Source organism: Telmatherina bonti, assembly GCF_933228915.1.
Source record: "Telmatherina bonti genome assembly, chromosome: 13".
NCBI lineage: Eukaryota > Metazoa > Chordata > Actinopteri > Atheriniformes > Telmatherinidae > Telmatherina > Telmatherina bonti.
Genome location: NC_136611.1, coordinates 5,995,045 through 6,022,916, shown reverse-complemented (window position 1 = coordinate 6,022,916; position 27,872 = coordinate 5,995,045). Strand labels below are relative to the sequence as shown.

Genomic DNA, 27,872 nt, shown 5'->3' with positions numbered 1-27,872 from the left:
ACAACATGAAGTCCTGCTCCCAGCATGGCTGATCCCCTCGCACCGTGATGGTCGTACTCTTCACATTCTGCACCTTTAAAGTCACGTAGGCGTTGAACTTGTCTGAAAAAGAAAGGTTGAGAATTAAATTCAACATTTTTCATCACTGTTGACTTTTTTCTTCACACATAAAATGCCCATTTCCAAAGATGTTGGGATGTAAATGAAAGCAGAATACAACGATTTGCAAATCCTTTTTAATCCATAATGAAATGAACACATTGCAGAGACACAATATTTCATGTCGAACTGACAAACTTTATTGTTTTTTTTGCACATACTCTAAAAAAAAACTGGAACAGGTGCAACTAAAGACTGAAAAACACCTGTTATAGAAACACCAGTTTGGATCATTTCACAGGTAAACAGTTAACTGGAAACAAGTGTGTGTAATGACTGGGTATAAAAGGAACATCATCGAAAGTTTCAGTCAGTGAAGAACAAGCAAATCGTCCAGCAGCTTTGTTGAGCATTGCAGCATCGCCAGCGATGAACCCGAAGGAAAAATTATGGAGACAGAAATCTTCTTTAGCCTCTGTGGCTTATTTATTTAAGGATAACAAAACTGTGCATCCTCTCTCGGAGGGAAAATCACACAAGACAAAAGGAGGGGAAAAGGTAACTTCCCTGGGCACTTGCAGACCTGAACGTAATGACGCAGAGTTGACCCGTAGAACAGCACCTCACCGTGGCCATAATCACAATTAACATCCCTTTTGGTGACAACATGGAAATGTTTTTACAACATGAGTACACAAATAAAGTCTCTTAACAAGTTTAATAACAATGGTCCTCTTTCACCGACATCTTAATCAATCTTGTTAAACTTGTTCTCAAGTTTTACATCAGAAGTCTGAAGAAAACCTTCCGTCAGATTCATGCACATGTTCGTTGACCGCAAAATGGTTCATATCTTTCTTCTTCTGGGAGTTAAAGATGACTTGGACATTCATAAAACAACATTAAAAGAACGGATCTACTGAACCGATGTCGTTAGGTAGACCAGCAACCCCGACTGCAACTTGCCAGTTCCTTTCTCCTGAGGGAACGATAACATCCGGATGTGCTCTTCTAAATCTTATTAATCTCAAAATAACAAAATAAAATTGATCAAAAGTCCTTTTAATATCATAAAAAAACAAAACTCTGACTTTATTCTTGTATTTTAATGACCTGAACAGCAGAAAACACCATAAATGTTGATTTTGTTGAAATGTGTCGCACTCAGATGTTGGTCAGAGTCCTCTGAGGCATTCAAAGGATTTGTTCTTACCTAACAACGTTGTGCTTTTGTTATTCACCTCAGTTTTCTCTTTAAAAATGACACTTTTACACACAGGGGCACGTGCCTCGTTGTTAGACGTCTGCATCGGTATAAAGTAAGGAATCATGCAGCGCCGTGCATCATGCAGCGCCGTGCATCATGCAGCGCCGTGCATCATGCAGCAGCATACGGTTGTATACACCAGGGATGACACGGAATCTAACTGTTACATGTAAGGTGCGACGGACCCGTTATGTGACACTATGAACAATGTTAACAGATAGAAGATACTGAACGAGGAGTCAGTCCTGAAGGGTCCTGCAGGTCTTGGATGCTTCCTGCTGCATCAGACTAAAGGGTCAACGTGTTCGGGCCAGAGTCTGGTCCAGGATCTCACCTGCTAGCCGCTGATATAGACTCCAGCCCCGGTTGAAGCAGGAAAGAAAATGGATGAATGAATGTTTGGACGGAACTTAAGAGGCTGTCGAGGAGACTAGTTCATACTGAATCAGGTGTGGTGGTGCAGGGAAACATGTAAAACCTGCAGGACTGGAGCCAGACATCCCAGTACTAAACTAACATGACTGGAAAGAGAGATGAGTTAGACTGTAGAGGTGGAAAGTTCATGTGTGTTCTTATGACTCTTATTAGTTGTATTCATTTTTCATTTGCTGAGCAGCACTTTGGTCCCAAGCAGCTGCTTTACGGAGCAGCAAGCCAGCCGGTTTTCCACGTATTCCTGCTTCAACACACCTGCAACAAACAAAAGGCTCTAAAAGCCTTTCAGGTTCTGCACAATGACTCATGTTGGAGCAGGAAAACATGGCAAACCTGCTGGATTTCAGACCTCGTGGTACCGACTTGAGCAGCGCTTTAAAGCAGGACTCGGACTGAAATTCTGCCTTTTTTGGGGGGATTTTTCTTCACATGGACAGTCGGATGCAAACACAACGAAAAGTATTGGAACTTGCATGTAGGTGTTGTTCCAAATCTCTGTTTCCCATCTGACAAGCACTTTCTTAGACCAGCGAAGCTGAGGGCAGCCTCACTGCAGACGATGCTGCTGCATAAATGAATATTAGATTAAATGAATATCTTAGCAGAAGTACCGTCACATCTTTAATATGGAAACGTTGTCTGTAGGAATAGTTATGTATAATGACTTATTTAACTTTAAATCTCTTGTAATTGTTGAAAGCTGAAATAAATGGAATAATAAGAGGGTCATCCTGCTTTACTTCCCTCTCAGCGATGTTTTATTCCCCATGCTGACCGTAAATGCACTGTTGTCATGGAGTTACAGTTGGGGCTTTTGAATAAAGTGCAGCAGCAAAGAACGAGAAAAGATAAAAAGGCCACAGAAAGATGAAAAGATTCTCTCTATGTCAGATCTTCACTCTTACGGCTGCAAGCTGCTCCACGTCTCCTCATTCGCCGCCAAACTCCGGTTGGATTCAGGGGAACTGAGAAACTTTCACAGCTTCCTCACAGACACAGCTCGTTTTTTACAAAATGTTGGTCAGTTTTATGTGATATTTCACGTTTTTCTTAAATAAAATGTCAATTTTATCAGGTTCACCTGTTCAGTGTCACGCAAACATCCAATCACATGGCAGCAGCTCAACACACCGACATGATGGAGACGACTTGCTGAAGTTCAAACTGAGCATCAGAATGAGGACGACAGGAGAAAAGCCGGTCCTGGAGAGTCATGCGGGTGTCTGGAGTTTCCCTGCTGCAACACACCTGACTCACATCAGACTTTAGCAGCAGACTTGTGCAGAGATGAACACCAAACTCTGCACAAGTCTGTTAATCATCCGTTGACTTGAGTCAGGTGTGTTGCAGCAGGAAAAGTTGCAGGACTGCGGCCGTCGAGGACCAGAGTTGCACCCGATCAAGAAGCACAGAGTCCCTGAGACTTTATCCACACAGACTCTCTGCCTCTGCTCAGCTTTATTTTATAATCTGGACATTTTATTTACACGAAACTGGCATTTCAGGAGCCTGAAAACACACTTTTTAAACCACATTCCAATGTGAATAAATCCTGTCTTTAAAATCTGTTATTATTTTTATAAACGTTTCCTTAATCATAAATAAATAAATAAATAAATAAACAGTTGCCTGGATCCACATCCATCTTTGATATCTTGTAAAACCTGTTGGGAACTTCTCCTGGATTTTCTCCCCATTTATTGTGAGGTTTTATGCAGACATGCTGGAAATGGTTCCATTTCACAATGAGGAAGAATCCTTCACAACATTCCTGCATCCAGATGCTGATCCGGATCACTCTCAGCATTTAAATTCACAAATGATGTATTACAGCTACAACAGATGGCTCCATAAAGCACAATGACACTAATATAATGGTGGGGGGAGGTTTTCTGGTCCCAGTTTGGTCCCCTTAGTACCAGTATGACATGGTTTAACCTCCACAGCCTACCTGAGTCCTGCTGCTGACCATGTCCATCCCTTTCTGAGCACAGTGTAGCATCTTCTGATAGAAACTTCCAGCAGGATGATGCACCATATCACAAAGCTCACATCATCTCCAGCTGCTTTCACTAAGGGGTTAAAATCCAGCTCTAGCAATGAAGACCTAATGACGTGGTCAGTGAGTGTATAACCTCACTAATAAGACAGTAATTATGCGTGACATCCTCTAATTAGAAGCATTTAACTGCTACTTATTAAAGTAAATGACTTTTTAAATATATGAGTTACTGATTCCAAAGTGTTTCTTAGACCTGGTCCTGCATGTTTTACATGTTTCTGGACTGAAACTGATAGAACGGCCCCTGAACAGGCTGGTAAAGAACTCTGAAAGCTCTTCAGTCAATCAGAATCAAGTGAGTTGGAGCTGGAAACATCTAGGGCCCTTAACAACAGAAACCCGTCATACAGTTTCACTGTTACACTGAGATGTGAGATGTAGGTAGGCATGACTCTAGAAAAGCTCTTCCACAATGTTCCTTCCATCCTCCCTGAGAGGGTTAATCCATCATCCAATTAAAGCCCTCTCCAGACCTGTAATAAAGAAGACTGACGGCCGAAGACGTCTCCATTTATTCCAGAAACATTTTGACTCAGTAACAAGTGAATGGAGCATGACGGAAAGTCAGAAAAAAAATAGTAAAACAACACGTGGTGTAAAAATGTGACATAAAAACAGCTGATGTGGTGGAAGGAACATTTCCCAGCATGCACCAGGACCCTCTTGGGGAGCCGGCATCATTTATAATTAAGCGCTGATGACTTATGAAAATAAATAAGTTATATTCAGTTACACACGGACGTGCACGGCCAGGCGACATGACATTTACTGAGCCGTCTGCAGTAATGAATACTCTATTATGGGTGTCGAAGAGAGGTGGGAGGCCTGCAGAGAGGGAGGAAGAGATGCAGGGAGGATGAGCTTCTGGCTGGTCGACGAGATGTGAAACTAAATCTAAATTCTTTTTATCATTCAAATAAACTTTCCATTTACGTCTTCTCGCATTTCTGTTTTGTCTTTTAGCATCTTTAAGTCGTATTTATTCACTAATGTCAAGTGATTTTCTTGAATAAGTGGGATAAAAGATGTAATTCTGCCTTGTAGTGAATTATAGTGAAACTTATCAAGCTCGAAGTTTCCATCAGAAGATGCTACACTGTGCTCAGAAAGGGATGGACATGGTCAGCAGCAGGACTCAGGTAGGCTGTGCTGGTTAAACTCAAGCGGCAACCTCCGGTGGTTAAAAGTTAAGCCTATGCAGAAGTGCATAAAACTGCAGTTCCCCCTTCATCCACTAGGGGCTGCAAAACAGAGCAAATCCCCAGAGACTCCCATGTTAAAAAGACCAACTTCACAGCAGAACTAAACATGTTTACAGCCTGGTTCAAAAATCCATTTTAGGTTTAATAGGTCAGGTTTACCTTCATGACAACTGTGGGGGGAGTGAATTTTTTTCTAACTAGCCCGTTTAAAAGTAATTTAATCTCGAAGTTTGGCATATTTAGGGGCGTGTCCTTTTGATTGACAGGTACCCGATCTCCGGCTTCAAGTAAGAAGAACGTAGAACAACCGCGGTTTTTAGCCGGTTAACAACGTGACTTAGCTTTAGCCAGATTACCTCCGTTAGCTGGTTAGCTCCTGTTAGCTTTTAGCTCGATGTCAATCATCCACCATGACGCTCACGGCTCCCCTCTCAGCTCCACCTCTTTGCCCATATTTGTATTTTCCAGGCGAGATGACACACATGACGCTGCCAACATGGTGACAGTAGAAACCGCCCACCGAGCTTCAATTCAGCTCTTCAGAAACCTATGGGTGACATCACAGAGGCTCCGTCCATCTTTTTATATACAGTCTATGGTTAAACCATGTCATGATGGTACTAAGGGGACCAAATCGGAACCAGAAAACCTCCCCCCACCATTCCAGCAGCAGCAGCCTGAAGCATTGATCCTGACGGCAGGATGGATCCATGTTGTCATGATGTTTCCAGCAGATTCTGATCCTACCATGTGAATGTGGAGCTGAACTGGAGACTCATCAGACCAGCAACGTTTCTCCATCTTCTATTGTCCAGTTCTGGTGAGTCTGTGTGAATTGTAGCTTCAGTTTCCTGTTCTTACTGACAGGAGGGAACCCGCTGTGGTCTTCTGCTGCTGGAGACCATCTGCTTCCAGGCTGGACGGGTTGTGTGTTCACATCTCTTTGCATGGATGTTTAATAGCAGGGGAACAAATTCACCAAGCTTGCAGGTACGCTTTTTCTCATGGAGAATATATGCTGTGTGTTCAAATCGAAAGTCTAGTTTTAATGTTAGTGAGTGAAAATGACTCAAAGCTTGGGAACTGAAGCACAATGTGAAGGCTTAAACTGGCCTATTTGGGAACCAATGATGTCAGTAAACAGTCTTTAATATCAGCACCAAACATCAAAGTTTTCAGCCAACCTGACATCAGTGTTTTTTGTCTAAATCAGGATAAATCTTCTAAAGTGATTAGGTGACATATATACTAGCCCACTTCTCTCTGGGGCCAGTCACCAGTGGGGTTTCCGAAGGGCCCTTTGAGAGCAGCGAACACCCCCTGGTAATAAATCCATTGCTTCTTACTATTAAAGATAAATCAGACCATGTTTTTAAAACTGGGGCATTAAATCAGCTAGCTGTGTCTGACCTGAAACTAATAATCACGTCACATGACAGAATGGCATTATGGGTATACTCTCCTTCATCTACATGGCTGGGCGCTACAGCCCTGAGGAGAAGTCGGTCAAATTAAAAGACTTTAAACAATGCACTTTAAAAATGCCTTAGACATGCACCTCATTACTATTCTAGTTATCTTTTAAGTGCTGCGCTTTATTTATTATTTAAATTTTATTCATTTTATTTTACACTATTTCAGGATGACTTCACTTGTATTGTACGTTTGTCTAAAGTGATCTTACTACTGCTTTCCAATGTGGTTTTAATACTGCAAATGGCAAATAAACTGAACTGAACTGAACATGCTGACAGACACTGTGTGTGTGCTCAAATTGTTTTTTGATCATCTGAAATGAAAAGATCATCAAAACATGCTATATAATATTTTAAAACAAGTCCTTTGTCAAAATTAAATAAATAGAATGCCCTTATAAGGCTACAGCTTGTGCATCCAATCGTTTTCATCCATGTGCGGAGGTTTCATGACATGGAGCACCTCCTGGTAAGGTTAATGAGGTGGACGATAGAGGGAGCATAGAGGAAGCCAACAAGAGGAAATGGGCAAAGTAGCAGGAACTAGCTGAGGAGTGCAGGAGCAAGGCTGGAGGGTATTCTGTGACCCATAGAGGCTGGATGCAGAGGTTTTTCAGGACTCTGACTCTGCAGGTTTCTGCCTGTTGAGTGTGACAGGAGCAGTCAAGAGGGCTATCAGGGCTGCTAGTGAAACAACGGAGAAAGCCACAAGGGATCACAAGGGGCTGACTTGTGGGTTGCTACTGGTAAGTCAGGGCCGGACCAGTAACGGCTGGGTCGCCTGGGTGATGTATGATGTTGCAAGACCTGAAACACCCAATGACCCCAGGACACATCACTAAAGACATGTACCAGCACATCCAAGATGAGGTGTGTCAGAGTTTTTTGGGTTTATTGAAGGTCAGGATTGAGCCAGAATGCATTATCTATAGAATCTGTCAAATTCTAGTGGTCAGGTTTGATCACATCCTAGTAGTCTGGGTCGATTGGATCCTAGTAGTCTGGGTCGATTGGATCCTAGCAGTCTGGGTCGATTGGATCCTAGCAGTCTGGGTCGATTGGATCCTAGCAGTCTGGGTCTATGGGGTCGTAGTGGTCTGGGTTGATGGGACCCTAGTGGTTTGAGTCGATCATATTTTAGCAGTCTTGGTCGATCAGATCCTAGTAGTCTGGGTCGATTGGATCTTAGTAGTCTGGGTCGATTGGATCCTAGCAGTCTGGGTCGATTGGATCCTAGCAGTCTGGGTCGATTGGATCCTAGCAGTCTGGGTCGATTGGATCCTAGCAGTCTGGGTCGATTGGATCCTAGCAGTCTGGGTCTATGGGGTCGTAGTGGTCTGGGTTGATGGGACCCTAGTGGTTTGAGTCTATCATATTTTAGCAGTCTTGGTCGATCAGATTTTAGTAGTCTGGGTCGATTGGATCCTAGCAGTCTGGGTTGATGGGACCCTAGTGGTCTGAGTCGATCATATTTTAGCGGTCTGGGCCAATTGTATCTTAGCGGTCACGGTCAATCGAATTCTAGCGGCAAAGACCATAGGATCCTAGTGGTCTGGGTCGAGCAGATCCTAGAAGTATAATTGATCAGATTTTAGCAATCTGGGTCGATCATATTTTAACAATCTGGGTTGATCGGATCCTAGTGGTCTGGTTGAGGGGATCCGAGTGGTCTGGGTCTATTGTAACCTAGTGGTCTGGGTTGATCTGATCCTAGTGTTATGATGGATCGGATCCTAGTGGTCTGGGTTGATGGGATTCTGATGAACTGGGTCGATCAGATTGTAGAGGTATGATCGATTGGATCCTAGCAATCTGGGTCGATCAGAGCTTAGCGGGCTGGGCCAAACGGATTATAGCAGTCTGGGTCGATCAGATCCTATCGTCTGGGTCAATCGGATCCCAGTGGTCTGGGTAGATGGTATCCTATTGGTCTGGGTCAATCAAATCCTAGAGGTATGATTGATCGGATCCTAGCAATCTGGGTTGATCATATCTTACCCATCTGGGTCGATCAGATCCTATTGGTCTGGGTTAATCAGATCCTGGTGGGTCGATTGGATCCTGGTGGTATGATTGATAGGATCCTAGCAATCTGGGTTGATCGGACCTTAGTGGTCTGGGATGAACGAATTCTAGTCGCCTGGGTTGATCAGATCCTAGTCGCCTGGGTCGATCAGATCCTAGTCGTCTGGGTCGATCAGATCCTAGTACTCTGGGTCGATTGGATCCTAGTGGAACCCACAATGCACTTTGTTTAGGTGTACTTCCTGTATTAGGTCCCCTTTAGACGGACTGAGACCTGTACTTGTAGGCATACCGAGCCCGTTTCTCTGATCTGAATCAGAATTTGTTCACAATGTTCACAAGACCACAAACAAAGCATATTTTCCAAGCAAACGGACCAGGCCTGGAATCATAAAGGCTGCTGAGGATGTGCCCTGACGAACCCTGATGTACACAAGTTTCAACTTCAGAAGATGATTAACTGCATCTGAAAGCTGTTTAAGTTTCCAGTAAAACCAGTTTCAGTGTAAAACCTCCACAGCAGGAATTTCTGGCTTTAGTCATAATGAGCTAAAAGCAACCACAGCAGCTATGACTCCTCCTGTCCTGCTTCATGTACACTCAGAGGGCTTTTTACGTAAATCTCTTCCTTCCGCTCTTAAATTCTGATGGGCGATCGGAGCCTGAAGGCAACAAGTGACAAATTCTCCCTTGTATCTGGAGTTTTCTCCGTCACTCTTATAAACTCAGAGGGATTTGTCTCCATCTTCTCTTTCATGCCAGGATGACACATTGTCATTTTAGGCTAGCAGGTGGCCCTTTGTCTGTGATGATCTATTGATTTAGCTTCTCTCCTCCTCCAGCTTGATTTCTCATTCTCCCACTCATTGCTGTTGTTCTCCCCTCAACATCGCCTGGAGAGAAGATGAAGCCATCAACAGCTGCAGCCAGCAAAGATGGTTTTAAAAAAAGAAAATGAACGGGGAGGGGGTCCTTTTCCCACTTTTCTTAAAACATCTAGCAGATAAAAATCTTTTTACTTGATAGATGACCAAGAAGTGATGCAAGCACCAAAACATGACACATCCAAGTAAATAGAATATACTAGGATTAATGCATGCGTCTGTGAAGAATCAAGCACTCTGACCGATGGGAATCAAACTGTGGCACAGTAGGACATCATAACTCACTGGAAGAAAGCTCCTTAATATATCATCTTGCATATAAAACAAAAAAAAACGGCAACAGGAAACGTCACACACCAGGTTTTCCAGCTCTAATGATGACTTTCACTACTTTTACTGCAATTAGTCACAATATTCATTCATTCATTTTAATGTACCATTTCTATCTTTTGCTGAAAATGAACCATTCTATATCTTGGGCTCTAATGTTCTAAAAAGTTTTACAGTTGGATCTTAAGTTCTGAAATCTGAACATGAAGACTCTGAACACATCTGAAGCATGTTTGAACAAATTCAGCTTTTGGGTTGTTTGGCAGCGATGTATCTGGACTTTGGAGTCAGGCTGCTGTGCCCACCAGGGCCAATCCGATTCTAGTAGTCTGGTTTGATCGGATCCCAGCAACCTTGGGCGATTGGAACCTCATGGTCTGGATCGATTGGATCCTTGTGGTCTGGGTTGATGGGATCATAGTGAACTGGGTCGTTTAGATAGTAGAGGTATGATCAATCGGATCCAAGCAATTTGGGTTGATCAGATCTTAACGGTCTGGGTTGATCGGATCCTAGACGCCTGGGTCGATTGGATTGTAGAGGTCTGGGTTCTAGTGGTCTGGAGCATTTCTCTGCTGCCTTCTGGGTAGATGCAGGGTTGTGTTCTGGGTGCGGTGGCTGGTATTCCTGCTCCGGGATGACTGCTGATCACCCGGGTCTCAGGGTCCCCTGACTTTGTCTCAGACCTTCGCAGCAACATTGTCATGTTTGCATGATGATTCTTCTTCCAAAACTCTTCACTCCATATAATCTGCATGTTGACACAGTCTCTGTGTTGTCCTGTAGGTTTATGTTCTAACAGCTAATTTTGGTAGCAATCTGATACCAAGAATATCCAGGGAAAGTATCATCGATATTGATACGATAATTATACAACGCTACCATACTTATAAATACTGATAATATTTGCTTGAAATTTCATAATTATTTAATGATTTTGCCTTTAATTATTGATCACGATTGACAAAATTTTTTGTCACATTAAAGGTTTTTAGAAATTTGAATTTAATATTTTTTGTTTCTAAACAATAAAAAATAACATCATGAACAATTTAACAAAACTAACACTTTTATCACATAAATTAGCTAAACTGAAGCAAACCTGTGATTGGTCGGCTCTCATTCACATTCTTTCATTTCTTTTTTTTTATTTCTCCAAAGAAAAATATTGATCTCATCAAGCTAGTATCACACAATACTGATACTGGTCTTAGTATCAATACCATTGAAATTTGGACTTCTCCCCATTTTCAAATACAGAAATTAAGATTGAGCTCTTACCTGGAGGTCCGTGAAGCTTGGCTTTCTTCACTGAAAGAGAAAAAGATAAAATAATGGTTAGAATACATAACAAGACAAGTCTTACTGGGATTATACTGGTTTTCTAAACATATATATTCTGGGGTTTTTTCTCTCTGAATTTAAGCAAACGTCTATAGTGTCTGACTTTTTCTCTTAAAATGTGATGCTGTATAGAACTTTTAAGCTAAGTGACGTAAAGACATTGCTCTGCTCAATTAGCTTGTTCCTTTGCCTTTAAATCAATAAAATATTTTTTTTCCTAAGTCACCAGATGGGCTCCATAGTTTACAAGGGCTGGAATATACTACATATTTTAGTACTGATCCAATACCAAGTAAATCCACAGCAAGTATCACAGATACTGACATGATACTGGTACTTTTTGCTTTGCTATTTTAAAGGAATCGCTTAAATATTCACATAACTAATTCTCATTTTACGAGTTAAAATTCTCAAAAGTTCTTAGTAAAGAGGATTAAATATTAACAATCTTTCTTAAATGCAAGAAGAAAAAAATATTTAAAGTATTGCAGTATAAATTATATTTAACATACTCTATGAGTGACAAAGACAGAGGACAAAACTGGGAATCGCAAAAAGGAAATACATTAAAAAAAAACCCAAAGTTGGATAAAAATCAACTTTTAAAATTATCGTCATTTAAACAATGAAGATAATTTTCTTTAAAAATCAAAGGAGATTTTTGGTGACAAATTTTAAATAAACTGGACACATACTTTGTGTAAATTATTTATTAATAAACAAACCATTAGTTTATGATACTTTTCAGGAATACTGATAGTTAGAAATTAGACTTAATATATTTCATATTTATTAAATGGAATAAACTAATAAAATATCAAAAGAAAACCTTATCGTCGCCTATAGCAGAATCATCATGACATCTGATTGGCTACCATAATCATGTGACACAAATGAAGTTTTGTATGAGCAGAGTTGTTTTTCAATACTCAAAAAAGTATTGAATCAGATATTTTCAACGGCTGATATCGAAGTATTAACTGCAGAGTATCGATACTCTCACCCTGTATTTAATTTACCGAATATGCTGCAGATTAATTTTCAGTAATAAAATTAGTTAATTAATGCCGCAAATAGTCAACAGTTGTTTGACTTTAGGTGAGAAAATCACTCATATTGATCAGCAATCCATTTAACCTCCTTGAAAACGTGTTATAATCATGTGACTGGGCCTCAGTCCAAAGGTTTATTACCTTTTAAAGGTCATTTAGTTGTTTCAATCTGATTCAAACGTATAATCTCAGAAAGGGGATCAATGAGCTCATTCAATCACCAATAAGCCAAACGGGTTGAGAGAAAAATGCGTTTAGAGTGTTAAGAGGTCATTAGTTTCAGGCTGTCAGGGTGTCACTCGCGTCGACTCGGCTCACAGGAAACCTGGTGGCCTCGTTGGTCCAGGGCCAACGGGGTCTTACAAAACATGACCCGACTGTAACGGCCTCCTAGTAATGCTGCACGGTTAGACATAAGAGCTACTAGAATACTTTTATTGTCTTGGTTTTCATTAAAAATATGGATTCTGCATTTAAAGAAATCCATATTTTAGCATAAATTTGCATTTGCCACAAATTTCAGTTGGATATTAGTCACTTAAAATCCCCCTACAAACTCCTAAAAACTTGTTTTTCACGCATTTTTCCTGTAAAATGGTTAAAAAAAAAAAAAAAGGATTATTAAAGGCCCATGACAAATACAAAATGAACTTTATCGACACAACTGGAGCTATAAAACACAATGCTGATTAAATCCAGTTTTTTGTTTTTTTTAAAAGATTAATCAGTTAGTAAAGAACAATTTCCTGACTTCACATCCTGCACTGAGAAACCAAACCATCTGGAGCAGCAGACGGTACACTGTTGTGTTGTTTGTGTATTTTAATATTTATCTTTTTATGTTTTGTTTAATGAATGAGGCATCCATCGAAATGGCACTTTAAATTTTGTTGTACTTGTTGCAATGACAATAAAGTTTATTCTTTTCTATTCATCTGGAGCATTACTTTAGACTCAGGCTGATGCAGAAGCGACAATCCATCCATCTATAACTCACGCTCAACATCCCAGGATGCATAAACCTGCTTATTCCAGCTGAAATGTTTGAACTGAAACAGACTTTAGGACATATGCATGTGAAATATTGTTGAGTGAAGGCCGACCATGCAGCGAGGCGTGTAGCGCTGCGTTAGACCACATTAAAACTGCACCAGGGTCAAATGACTCGGCGCTACTCGGAAACGTGTCGGAGCCGGTCTAAAGGCCCTCATGCTGAACCAAGCGCTTTCTAAAGACACCAGCTGCATCAATACCTGATGCTTTTTCAGCCTCCAGCTGTTTACAGAGCTGTGAAACAGCATTTGCCTGATTTCTTATTAAACAAATTTGTCACACTTAAATGTTTCACATCATCAGAAATTTTAATATCAGACAAATGCAACCTAGTATATAGAAAATACAGTTTTTAAATTACTTTATTAGGTTAGAAAAGCTCTGTGAACCTTCATGACAACATGTGAAGAAGTTGTTACCCCGTGAACCGACTGCTCCACCTGCAGCAGTAAAAACTACAACCATGCGTTTGGGATAACTGGTCTTTCACGTCGTTGTGGAGGAATCTTCTCCACAGATCGGCTTAAACTTAGCCACACTGGAGGGTTTTCCAGCACAACCTGCAGGTTTAAGGTCCCATCACAGCATTTTAACTGGATTCCAGTCTGGACTTTGACTCCACAACCCTCATTTAGCTCGTTTGAAGCCGTTCTGAGGTGAACTTGCTGGTGTGTTTTGGGTCGTTGACCTGTTGCAGAACCGAAGCGTGTTCGAGCTTGAGGTGACGAACTGATGGCCAAACGTTATCCTGCAAGAATCTCTGGTAGACGCCGGAGTTCAGGTTGCGAATCAAGTCTTCTTGGTCCTGAAGCAGCAATGCAGCCCCAGACCATCACACTACCACCACCGTGTTGGACTATTGCTATGATTACGCCAGATGTAACGGGACACTCTCCTTCCGAAACATTCAGCTTCTGTCTCGTCAGTCCAAACTTCTCCAGACTTTTCTCTCTTTTCTAAACTTTTTTTTGTTTTGCAGAATGAAAAACCCAGATTTTGCCTCATCTCAGTGTTAGTAAACTCATCCCACAGCTTTCAGTCCCAGCTTCTATGGCATCACCAAACCTGATCACTGCAGGCTTTAATCAGCTGATAAATGAGCGACAAAACAAAGAAAACCACATTCATCTCATCAGCCTGTCAGGTGACAAGAGCCACCCAACATCCAATCAAATGCCAGCCCACTGCTGCAAGGCACCCCGTGTCCATCAGAATCAGCGTCTTACAGCCGGACAACTAATAAAAAGGTCAGTGTCACATTTCCGAGCTTGCAGAGGTCAGCGTCCCCGCGGGCCCGAGCGATGGCGACGCAGCGAAGCAGGCCAGACGTCAGACACGTGTCAGCTGGACTGATTGTATGAGAGGATGCATGCTGCTGTGAGCGTGCGTGCAGCCAGTGGGATAATCTCTGTGAGCTAATGCTTTAAGCAGGCTGAAATCTACCAGACCCTGCTGCATTGTACCAACAATGAATTACACAGAGACGCTTTGAAAGAGGAAGCGTTTTTCTTCAGATGTGGCTGAATTAAGACAAGCAAACCTTTAACCTGATGGAGCTTACCGACGTTTAAGCGCTGCACAGAGACAAGACGGTGAGTGAGTCCACGAGGCCTTTTATGGACAAGAGCCGGATGTTCACGTGACGATTCCTGCAGTCGCCGGATTAAAGCTGCTGATCAGGAGCTGAACTGCAGGATAATTATGTCATACTCACATCTGTAAAGTCTGACAGCAGAGGTAGTCCTCGCCGTGCACGAGTCAGAAACACTCAGGCAGAAATCTAGTTTCAGTTTGTAGCTGAGCTCAATCAAATGATCAGGAAACACAACTTCTTGTTCTTCACAATGAAAAACTTTTTCATGTCAAGGAAAAGAAGTTAGTTCCACGTCACGGTCTGGAAGTTTCTGTCATGATGTCACACATGATATTCTAGCGCTGTCACATGACTACGAAGCCCGTCCATCATTCCATACATCCATCATCCATTCATATATCTATCTATCCATGCATACATCTGTCCATCCATCTAGTCATCCAACCATCCATCCAACCATCCATACATCCATCCATCCGTCCGTCCGTCCATCCGTCCATCCATTAATCCATCCATCCGTCCGTCCATCCGTCCATCCATTAATCCATCCATCCGTCCATTAATCTGTAGATACATCGAACCATCCATACATACATACATCCATCCATCCATCCGTCCGTCCATCCATCCATCATCCATCCGTCCGTCCGTCCATCCATTATTCCATCCATCCGTCCATTAATCTGTCCATACATCCAACCATCCATACATCCATCCATCCGTCCGTCCGTCCATCCGTCCATCCATTAATCCATCCATCCGTCCGTCCATCCATTAATCCATCCATCCGTCCATTAATCTGTAGATACATCGAACCATCCATACATACATCCATCCATCCATCCATCCGTCCATCCATCCATCCATCCATCATCCATCCGTCCGTCCGTCCATCCATTATTCCATCCATCCGTCCATACATCCAACCATCCATACATACATCTGTCCGTCCGTCCGTCCATCCATCATCATCCATCCATTCATCTATCCATCCATTCATCTGTCCGTCCATCCATCCATCCATACATTCGCCCATAAATCCATCCATTGATCCACCCATACATTCATCCATCCATCTAGTCATCCAACCATCCATACATACATCCATCTATACATCTAACCATACCCTCATCCATTCATCTATCATCCATCCAACCATACTTCCATTCATCCAATTATCCATCCATTCATCAGTCCATACATCCAGTCATCGCACAATTCATACATCCATCCATCCAGTCATACCTCCATCCATTCATCTATCTATCCATCTAGTCATCTAACCATCTATACACACATCCAACCATACATCCATTTATCCATCTATCCGTCCATCTGTCTATTACATTTCCTTTTAGGTCAGCTCCACATCACTGCAGATGCCGTACCAATCCACCTGTCCATCTCTCACCCCACCCTTCTTTTATTTATGAACAAGACTCAGAGATACTTTAACTCCTCCACTGGGGGCCGGACCTCATTTTAACCCTTTCCCAGCTGAGGACCATGGTCTTGGATTTGAAGGTGCTGATCCTCCAAATTTGAGACTGGCTATATTAAAAAAATACAACTCAACACAGTTTCAATGTTTAAACAAACCCATCAATAAAAAACTGATACAAGTAGACTTTATCAGGTACACCCTTTAGTACTACGTTGGACTCTTGGTGTCACAGATCCAACAAGGTGGAAACGTTCCTCAGAGGTTTCCTCCATGTTGACATGAAGCATGACACAGTTGCTGCACATCATGATGGGAATCTCCCAAAGCTGCTCTGCTGGATGTAGATCTGGTGACTGTGGAGCCGTTGGAGGACAGTGAACTCATCGTCATGGTGGAGATGATGTGAGCTTTGTGACATGGTGCATCATCCTGCTGGAAGTTTCCATCAGAAGATGCTACACTGTGCTCAGAAAGGGATGGACATGGTCAGCAGCAGGACTCAGGTAGGCTGTGGAGGTTAAACCATGTCATACTGGTACTAATGGGACCAAACTGGGACCAGAAAACCTCCCCCCACCATTCCAGCAGCAGCAGCCTGAAGCGGTGATCTTGACGGCAGGATGGATCCATGTTGTCATGATGTTTCCAGCAGATTCTGATCCTACCATGTGAATGTGGAGCTGAACTGGAGACTCATCAGACCAGCAACGTTTCTCCATCTTCTATTGTCCAGTTCTGGTGAGTCTGTGGGAATTGTAGCCTCAGTTTCCTGTTCTTACTGACAGGAGGGAACCCGCTGTGGTCTTCTGCTGCTGGAGACCATCTGCTTCCAGGCTGGACGGGTTGTGTGTTCAGAGATGATGTTCTGCAGACCTTGGTTGGAAAGTCACATAAACCTCCTTTCTTCCTCATTCTGATGCTCAGTTTAAACTTCATCAAGTTGTCTTCATCACGTCTACATGACTAAATGCTGCGATGTGATCGGCTGATTAGATATTTGTGTTGACAAGCAGTTGAACAGGTGGACACAAAATTTTGCTGCATCTTCTTTTACTTCTGCAACCGGATGTAAGGAAATATAAAAAGGTGTATCTGCAACCTTTCATCATGACACATCAGACATATTCAGTCTGTTTATGTCAACTCACTTTGAAGAAATAATGACACTGCAATAACACTACAAAGACAAATGATTACACGTCATTTCCAGCGTCTGCGGACGGCGTTCCCCCTTCATCAGACTGAACTCCACATGCTGCTTCTGGTGACTCTGGTTTGATCTTTTAATGCTGAAAGTGGAGCTTTAAAACAATTTCTCAGTGGTGAATGGAAGACATCCTACAGCCTGTGAAGCCACAAATCCATGCAGAGATACAACGTCAGCGCGTTCAGGAGGATCTGAAACCAGACCTCACAGAGGGGAAACCCTGCTGGACTACTCAACACCGAACCCTTCAGTCATTCATCCAGCTGTCCTGCTGCGCGTTTGGGTCAATCAGTGTCAGAAAGGAAACAAAGTCCAACACCAGGGGTTTATTTTCCTCTGATCCAGAAACCCGACAGCACCAAGGAAACGGCTCCGATCCCAGTCAGCTGAGCATCTGCTGGACTCATGGTACTGAGTCCAGGTCCTGGAGGACCCTCACCCCGACCCATCAGACCTCATCTGTCCATCCGAGTCTGAGTTTCTCTGGCAACAAGACCCGAAGTTACAGAGTAATCAGAGTAAAAAGAAAGTAACCAGTAACTGAATTTATCCTGATCTTCACTCATTTATTTTCACGTTTATGTTCAGAAACGTGTTCTTTCATTCTTCCTTTTCTTTTCCATCCTTTCATCTATCCTCCTCACTCTTCTATTCATCCCTCCATCCTTTTCCCAGCTATCATCCACCAATCCAACTATCCTCCTCACTCATCCATTCATCCATCCTCCTCACCCTCATCCATCCTCCTCTCTCCATCCATGTCTGCCCCCCCTCCCTGATTCTCCTCTTATTGAATCAAGAGACACCCCAGATGAACCTTTTCTACAGCCATAAACCAGTGAACCCAGCATGTTGAAGCGAGGTTTTTACTGGTGAATCGGCTGGTTAAACCTGCAGCGGCGGTCCCGACCCGCCAAGCCGGCAGACAGGAGCAGAACAGAGCGGTGTCATTACAAGAAGCCAGACTGTGGCTCTATTTTTAGCTGCAGTCCTTCGCCTCGCGGCGGCTTTGAGTGTGTCCAGGTTGGGAACCTGGTGGCCATGAAATTAACACCCTTTCTCTTCCATTAGATGACGGCCCCCACAGACCTCACCAGGCCAAACTAAAGGCATCAGCAGCTTCATGCTTTCAGGGATTTTCTGCAAACACAATTTCACAGCATACTTTATTTCAAGCTAAGCTAATTTGCAGTACTGTTAGCCAATGTCACTGCTAATGCTAACAACACTGATTCAATTCAATTCAATTTTATATAGCGTCAAATCACGGCAATGCCATCTCAAGATGCTTCACAGACAGGAAAAAAAAAACATAATGAAAGCCAATTTATAACAGCCTATTTAAGGAAACCAACAGATTGAGTTGAGTCCAACTCAATCTCCCATCCTGAGCAAGCACACTGGCAACAGTGGGAAGGAAAAAACTCCCTTTTAACAGGAAGGAAACCTCCGGCAGAACCCGGCTCAGGACAGGCAGCCATCTGCCTCTGCTGTGTGGGGGGAAGAGGACAGAAAGACAACAGACAACAGGAACTGCTACTCCCGGCCAGGGAGACCTGCTGAGACAGGAGACATACATACCCAACTATCCAGGTTATGCTCATTGCTCTCATAGTTATGGGTAGTCTAGCCATCCTTTACTTATGTAGCAATGGGGATGTTACCTGATGCACTGAGATATACCTTGTTCTATTTTTCTAATATATTAATGTATAAATTTATGCCAATATTGCCGTCTCTAACTTATTTCTCCTTTTTTCCGCAGGTCTTCCTGAAGTGCAGTTTTACATGTTGATCTGTCTTTCCTGTCCTCTCCACCCCAACCAGTCGAGGCAGATGGCTGCCCTCCCTGAGCCGGGTTCTGCCAGAGGTTTTCTTCCTGTTAAAGGGAAGTTTTTTCCTTCCCACTGTCGCCTCATGCAGCTCAGGATGGAGGATTGGATCCAAGTCATGACTCGGTGCAATCAGTTGGTTTCTATTATAGGATATGTATGAACTGGCTCAAATTGATGTGTATGTAAAGTGTCCTGAGACAACATTGTTATGAAGTGGCGCAATACAAATAAAGTTGAATTAAATTGAATTGTATACATGTTAATGATGCAACATTGTTACGGGGGGGATAAAAGAGAGCGAGAAAGAGAGAGAGAAAGAAGCTCAGTGTATCAGGAAATGTCCCTCAGCAGTCTAAACCTATAGCAGCATAACTAAGGGATGCTAACCATCCCTAGTTATAGGACTTATCAAAAAGATAAGTCTTCAGCCTTGTCTTAAAGGTGGGGAGGGTGTCTGCTTCCCTAACACTAACTGGGAGCTTATTCCATAAGAGAGGGGCCTGATAACCAAAGGCTCTGCCTCCTGCTCGGCTCTTTGAGACTCTAGGAACCACAAGTAAGCCTGCAGTCTGCGAACAAAGTACTCTGCTTGGTATATAAGGAACAATGAGGTCTTTGATATATAGTGGTGCCTGGTTGTGGAGGGCTTTATATGTAAGGAGAAGGATTTTAAATGATTAGCAGAACTGAAGAGACGGTTGGGATCTGAGTAACTTGTATAAATCTTACAGTACACCATGAACAGAGCTGCAAAACAGACAACTTTATATAATATAGGCTGTTCTCTGGGCTATAGGTGTGTAGTGAGGTTCCACCCCCTGCTGTCGCCCTGCACGGCCACGATAATGAGCCAATTAAAGAAAGACGTTTCAAGAAGCCCAGGAGTGATCAGCCAGGAGGAGGTCCAGGAAGACAATAAGACCATGTGCACACAAACATCTCTGCTTCCAAGCATCGAGCTCAACACAAAGACACGGTTGTTACAGTCGTGTCACGCTACGCAGGCCTAAGCCCCGTTTGATCAGCAGGTCAGGATGCAGATTGTTTCGCTTCAAACAGGCTTTCTGCATCAGCATTAAGCCGTAAGTCCAACTAAAACACAAACGCACAAAAAGCTGTGTCTGTGACACGAAGAGACAAAAGTAAACATGATACATGCAGGAAAACGTGATGAAGTGTAAGAGCACCCGGACGTCTGCGTTTAATCCGAATTGGACAAGTTTTATTGATCTGAATGGTTTACATTCACTGAATCACAGATGTATTCTGGGCCTAACCGTTCTGGGATCCTGTAAACCATCCATCCTGTGCTCGACTGGAAACCAGTATAAAGATGCTAAAACTGGGGTGATGTGTTCAAAGTCCTGGTTAAAGCTCCAGCAGCAGCATCTTGGATGAGCTGCAGATGTTTATGCTCCTTTAGTTTGCAGTCCACTGGAGAAGATGAATGGAGGACTTTCTCCTGGTCTCGCTGGGAGACTAAACCTTTGGACAACTTCGATGTGGCAACTGAAGGCAGCTCCGAGTCTTTTTACACGTCAAGTTTACAAACGTGGCTTTAAGAGGCCGAGTTTCAGGTGTTTGCCGATGTTGACTCTCTAATCCACATGTATCAAACTCCAGTCCTCGAGGGCTGCTATCCTGCAGGTTTTTGTTGTGTCCATGCCCCCACACACCTGACCAAAACTCATAAATAGATTAACTAGAAGCTGCTGGATCCATTTGATTTGAGTCAGCTGTGTTGGAGCAGGAAAACAGCAAAAACCTGCCAGATACCGGCCGTCGAGGACTGCAGTTTGACACTCCTGCTCTAATCTCTGCCACCAAACAGAAAAGTCCGTTTTTTCAGTATTTAATTGTAGAAAATTCCGTCATCTGGACACTGACACAGTAAAGGCCCATTTATGCTCCCTTACATACGTAAACGCGGACGTATGTTACTCATGTCATACATTCCTGCTCTTGTACTTCCTCACACTTTTTCTGTTGCCAAAGTTAAGTCAGCTCATCCACTAGAGGTCAGTGCTGAGTTCAGAGTTCATATGTAAGTTTGGACACCGGTTGGTAGCCATAACGCAACGCTGTAAGGTTGTTTGCAACCCTCCCAAAACATCGGAAAAATAAACTTCTGTATCTTCTTCTGTTGATCTTTATTTTCTAGTTTCTCTATCTTCTTCCTGTTCCGCCATTTCCGGTGGTCTTCCTCTCTTTTCTGCATCATGTGACAGATAGCTGAGCCCCTTTGACAACTGACCAAACTACGCGTGTAACTGACTGTCAGTCATCTGTCTTCTGCTTCGGGCATCAATGGAACGTCATTCAGTTGGACTGCAGTTGTCTGATGACAGACATATAAAGTTGTGCATCGTCTGTATAGCTGTGATTATTATAGTTAAAGTTCTGCAACATTTGGCCTAAAGGGAATAAGTTGAACAGAAGAGGCCTAAGAAGTGACCCCTGAGGGACTCCACAGGTCAATGCCGCTCTGAAGGCAGTTTCATGGAGGAAAAAGAAGTACTTCATACATTTGACTATGTACTGGTCCCAGTACCATATTAAAAGAAGAAAATAGGACTTTATAGGCTCATAAGACCATGACTTAGAGATTATTATATCTTGCATTAATTCTTAAATGAAAAGCAAATAATAAAAAATAAATACTTAAAAAAATTAATAACTGCAGTTATGAGCCTGAGGAAGGCAGATGGGCTGAATAATGTCTATGACAATTAAACAATATTGTGATCCAGTGAAGAGGTGAAGAATCAAATTTTTCTCATTTTATTTGTTTATTCAGATAGGGCAGTGCAGGTTAATGTGATGATACAAACACGCCAGATTATTTTTAAAAATGCCAAAGCAATTCCATTATTAAAGAAAATAAATCAAATTCAAATTAAATCAAATTAAACTACTAAGAAAATCAAAAATATCTAATTATAAATAAAAGTTTAATTTAAATTCAGTCACAAAAATGAATAATTATTTTACATTAAATTATTTGAATTGGTTAAAAAAATGTATTTTTATCAAATTAAGAATAAACTACTTGAATTGAATTACTAAAACTAGACAAAAACAATTTAGCTTCATTTAATTTACTTACTATAAAAATCAATTTAATCATGTATATTTCAGTTTTATTTAATCACCAATTAAAACTTAATTTTAGTGTAATTTTATTTGATTTTTTGTCATTCAATTTCATCTTATACATTTTAAATTTAATTTTATTTTTAACTTTATTGTATGTATGTGTGTGTGTGTGTGTGTGTGTGTGTGTGTGTGTGTGTGTGTGTGTGTGTAGACTGAGGGTGAGAAGTAAAATCATTATTAAATGATTAAATGATTAAATAATCATTATTAAAAACATTACCTCCACCAAGGAGGTAATGTTTTTACTGCCGTTTATCTGTTTGTGTTCAACATAACTCAAAAAGTTATGGATGGATTTCCATGAAATTTTCAGGAATTGTTGGAAATGTGAAAAGGAAGACGTGATTTATTTTTGGTGGTGATCCAGATCACCGTTTGGATTCAGGGATTTTTTTTTTTTTAAGGATTTCCCCTTGGCGGAGGTTTATATTCTCTGAGTGCTTTTCTAATTAATATTTTGTAATTAAATTTTTTATATTTTATTTTATTGTACTTCATTTTATATTTTAACTTATTTCATTTTATTACAAACCGCATATTTGAACGTAATGGTACAACAGGAGACAAATATGTTGTTCTTGTCAAATATCATAACATGCAGCATAAAAATTGCAATCATCCAGCAGTTATGGTAAATGATAAATAATATCACTAATATACTTGAAAATAAAAAACCTTTATCCATTTCCCTGTGTTAATAACCAGTAACCAGCTCACAAGGATCAATCCTAACCTCTTATTGACAACAGAGCCAGTAATATTCACATGGAATGATCTGACAGTGAAGTGGCTTCATGCGATCATTTCTTCAAGACTGACGTCCTGCAGGAAACACCGACTGGAAAGACATCAAGAAATAAACTTCAGAATGAAAGGAAAGTAATGAGAAGGAGGAAGTGAAGTCCACTGTCCCACGTGAGTCACAGTCCACACACACACACACACACACACGTACATATGAAAATACACAGGACAGAGAAGCAGCAGATGGTCTGGGGATTATTCCCCCTCTGTCCCCGCCTCCCTCTTCCCAAACAGTTACAGAAGCTTTACGAACGTCGCTGTCATTCCAGCACAGTGGGGCGATGCGTTCACTGACCTGCTCTGTCCTCACACACTCCCTTTACCTCACCTAGCATCCTGTGGCCTACATAATGATTTTACTTCTCACCCTCGGGAATCCAAGCCACAAATCTTCCTCATTAAAACCTAAACAGCAGCTTTTGCATTAATAAACAGATAAACAAACAGTCCACCTGCGTGCATTTATCTGCAGAACAACTCAACACCCAGCTGCAACACAGTTCCACGTTTCTTCATCTAACCGCCTCCCAGAAACAGCAGAATGTGTGGAGAGCCGTCACAGCTTCTGCTTTTTTAGGCTTTGTTTTGTTTGCCTCCATGCAGGAGCTGAGGGCCCTGAACGCAGCAAGGAAGGAGGAAAAACCGCGTTTCAAACATATGGTGGCTTTACGGGGAACGGGAATGTCGCCCTGCTGGTTTGTCTGCATTCCCCCGACAGAAAGGCTTCCTTCAACCAGCACGAGTCATCTGCCGCGCAGAGGGAACGACCATCTTCGCACCGCAGAGTTTCAACTGACAGACTCGTTAAGCTCCTTGTCGACTTGTTAGCAGGATTAAGGCCAAAACTACCAAACTGCTTTTAATGACACACAGTTTAGGGACGTTCACACACACACACACACTTCACCGAGAGAGAAACACTCTGTTGTGTCCTCGTAGCTGAACGCAGCAGCAAATCTCCCCAAAACACACTCGCTTGCTGTATTTCACAGCTTCAGCACACACGCACACACACACACACACACTCACTCACACGGGGCAGCTGGTGATCTGCTGGACGTTTTCTCAGCAGCCACATTCATCACGTCTCAGTGGCACCAAAAGCTTTTAAAGAATCACTCCGACTTATCCAGGTGCTGACGAGACATGCAGAGGAGGTCCTGTAGAGGACGGCATGTGCACGTGACGTGCACACACAGCAGCTGATCAACGATAGTTTGGACAAAGCGGGTATGATCTACATCATGGACTTCATCTCACCAGTAACCACATGGAAAATGGAACGGGAGAAATATGAGGAAAGTTTTTCACTAAATAAAAGTAGCAGGAGGCGTTCCTCTGGAAGGAGGACTGGAAAACGGAGCTCAGCTCGTCTTAGAAGTAACGAAACGGCGTTTAACAGCATCACAGTTTTTATTCACTGGTTGGATGCAGACTTCTCATGTTTCTGTAGAGGACGATGGATCAACAAAACCCTGCCTTGAAACCAGTTAACACCACTATGATTTCACCCTCAAACATCCATTTCATCAATGTGTAACCATAGCAACAAGACGGGAAAGTGCTCCAAATCCATCAGTTTGCAAACAAACTCAAACCTGAGTTGGACTAAATTTGACCTGGTAGATTTTCTTTTTGCACATTCTTGGTGAAGAAACTAAAGAGAACATTAATGGCTTGAATCCAAATCATTTTTATGAAAACTGATGCAGTCATGCAGACATGAAGACGACTTGATGAAAGCTGAGCATCAGAATGATGGAGAAAGGAGGTTGAGGTCATTTGAACATGACATATTGCTGGTCTGAGTGTTTACTGGGATTTCCACACACAGCTGCCTCCACAGTTTACAGAGAAGGTTGAAGAAGAGAAAACATCCAGATGTTGATGTCAGAGGTCAGAGGAGAATGGTCAGACTGGTTGGAGATGATGGAAAGACAACAGGAAGTCCAGTCAGCACTGGTTCCAACCAGAACATCATGTCTGAACACACAACCCGTCCAGCCTGGAAGCAGATGGTCTCCAGCAGCAGAAGACCACAGCGGGTTCCCTCCTGTCAGTAAGAACAGGAAACTGAGGCTACAATTCCCACAGACTCACCAGAACTGGACAATAGAAGATGGAGAAACGTTGCTGGTCTGATGAGTCTCCAGTTCAGCTCCACATTCACATGGTAGGATCAGAATCTGCTGGAAACATCATGACAACATGGATCCATCCATTTTCCTGGTCCACTTTGGTCCCCTTAGTACCAGTATGACCTGGTTTAACCTCCACAGCCTACCTGAGTCCTGCTGCTGACCATGTCCATCCCTTTCTGAGCACAGTGTAGCATCTTCTGATGGAAACTTCCAGCAGGATGATGCACCATGTCACAAAGCTCACATCATCTCCACCATGACGATGAGTTCACTGTCCTCCAACGGCTCCACAGTCACCAGATCTACATCCAGCAGAGCAGCTTTGGGAGATTCTCATCATGATGTGTGATGCTTCATGTCAACATGGAGGAAACCTCTGAGGAACGTTTCCACCTGTTGGATCTGGGAGCTCCAACGTGTTCTTGGAAGCTGGATCTGATAACGTTGTAATTTTTGCAAGTGAATCAGTTACAGATTTCATACACGACGTCTCTAAATCTTGTTGCAACTTTTGCAGATTTTTACAACTCCAGCATCATCTTTAGATTATAGTAAAAACATCTATGATGTAAAAGTTCCAGTTCAGCCGATGCAGCTTGGAACCAGCCGACATCTCAGCTGTTCATCTGTAAAACAATAGTTTCCAGCTGAACATGAACTCTGTAGATCTATAATTCCACTTGTCTGAGACCAGCTGGGCTTCGTCCCTCCATCACCTCAGACCTCATCATCTCTTCACCATCAGGCTGAAATGTGCGACAGCTCCTGGCTTTCCAACCCTCAGGCAGCCAGAAAAGATGAAAAACGATCAGATAGAAACAACACGCTGCCGTCTGAGAGTCAGATACCCAGACAGTCTGGAAACTAATTAGCTAAACTGGCCAGGGACCAGAATGTTAAACTGGTGTGGGACGCATTCCATTTCTAACCTGTAATGAAGAGTTTTATCTGACTGGTTTTCTGTCAGCTGCACATCTGCCCAGTACAAGCACAGTCTGCCACTCCACATCGCCAATCAGCTTCACTTGAACAACCGCAGATCAATTGTCTTGCTTCAGGGCACCTGAGCAGCGAGCGGCCAGGAGAAAACTACATGTCACCCAATTTCACATCACAGGTCTGCAAGCCGGTCGCGAATATGGGAAGAGAAGCTGCGCAAATGCTGACGTCTGGAGCCAAATATTTACCGTAGAAGACGAAACTTTTATACATTCAGGTTTTTTTCCCACCAATTTTATGCAAGGCAGGAATATTTCTCTTCCTGAATGAGACTTTATTAAACAAAAACAAGCATCTGCTTTAATACAGAACCTAAAAAATTGAGTTTATTCTAAATCTGTGACACATAAATATCAATTTCAGACCCTTTTCATCTATTTTTAATATTGTTTTTAGTTCTAAAAGATGTTTTTGTTTTTGGTTTCACCTAAATTTCCAAATTTTTACATATAAGAAACCTCATGAAACCTGTTTATGCATTTTAAATTGTTTCATCTGTGGTCATTTCCATCAATGAAATCAGATTCAGAATGAAAAAATAAGTGTAGAAGAATCTGTGAAAAGGATTAATCTGCCAACTGGTCCATTAAGTGTTCACAACACCGGGTTTTTCCTCAAGTCTGGCTGCTTTTTTAATGGTTTAGGAGGTTTTAAAAAGAAAAGTCAACATTCCTCTGGGAAATGATGACCTGAAATGGATTGGGCTTAAAATAAAAGTGGGTAAAAAGCAGCAAGTGTCCAATAAAAGACTAGAAACTATTTACAAAGTAATCTTAAAAATAAATAAGTTTCCCAGTTCATTTAATGCTTTTATGCGGAAAAATCCACATTAAAATGCATCTGTACAACAGTTTCACTCCATTCAGGCTATAAACTTTAATATTTTGGCTCATCATCATAAATTAAGACACAAAGCTGTGAGATTATCTGTCTAAAGCCTTTTCTCACATTGTATGAATCTGAACCAGAGGAACTTGTAAATCTCGCAGTAAACAACAAAGCAGAATAAAATCATCTTTTCTATCTGGTTTTCATGGATGTAAGAAGTGTGGCATACCTCTGACGCACAGCAGGGACATCGCAGCGGGATCTGGTGCCGCCGCAGCCGACCAGCCTTCAGTGAGTTTGCAGCCCAGTTAGTCGCCTGTTGCACAGCAGTCATTTATCCTGATGCCCCTAAACGTGCCACACTTCCCGCTTCATCACACAAGTTCAGGAAAAAAGCAAAGAAACGGACAGATGTGCGCCAGGTGGACCATCCAGTGTCCTGCGGCTCTCCGAGGTCACAGACACTGACAGACAGACTGACTGCCGGCTGAAATCCGGTGGAGCGGGGCGGCTCTGGTGCTGCGTTCAAGGACCGAAGCAAAGGTGGGGATTATCAGCGTTATTAGCGTCAATGGATTGGTGGAAGTCACTTTAATGTACTTTTTTTTTTAGTTTCGTCTTTTATTTCAGTTGCTT

At 42.3% G+C, this 27,872-nt stretch overlaps 1 protein-coding gene across 1 annotated transcript in view; it reads right to left on the bottom strand.

The window, feature by feature from the left end:
* Window positions 1-27,487, bottom strand: part of unc13ba (unc-13 homolog Ba (C. elegans)) — a gene marked incomplete at both ends in the record, with an annotated part of 217,013 nt that extends 189,526 nt beyond the window's left edge. The window contains 3 exons of the mRNA XM_079250679.1: window positions 3-102; window positions 11,061-11,090; window positions 27,466-27,487. Of these exons, the coding sequence (XP_079106805.1) occupies window positions 3-102; window positions 11,061-11,090; window positions 27,466-27,487 (152 nt within the window). The remainder of the gene's footprint in view (window positions 1-2; window positions 103-11,060; window positions 11,091-27,465) is intronic.
* Window positions 27,488-27,872: the final 385 nt, after the last annotated feature.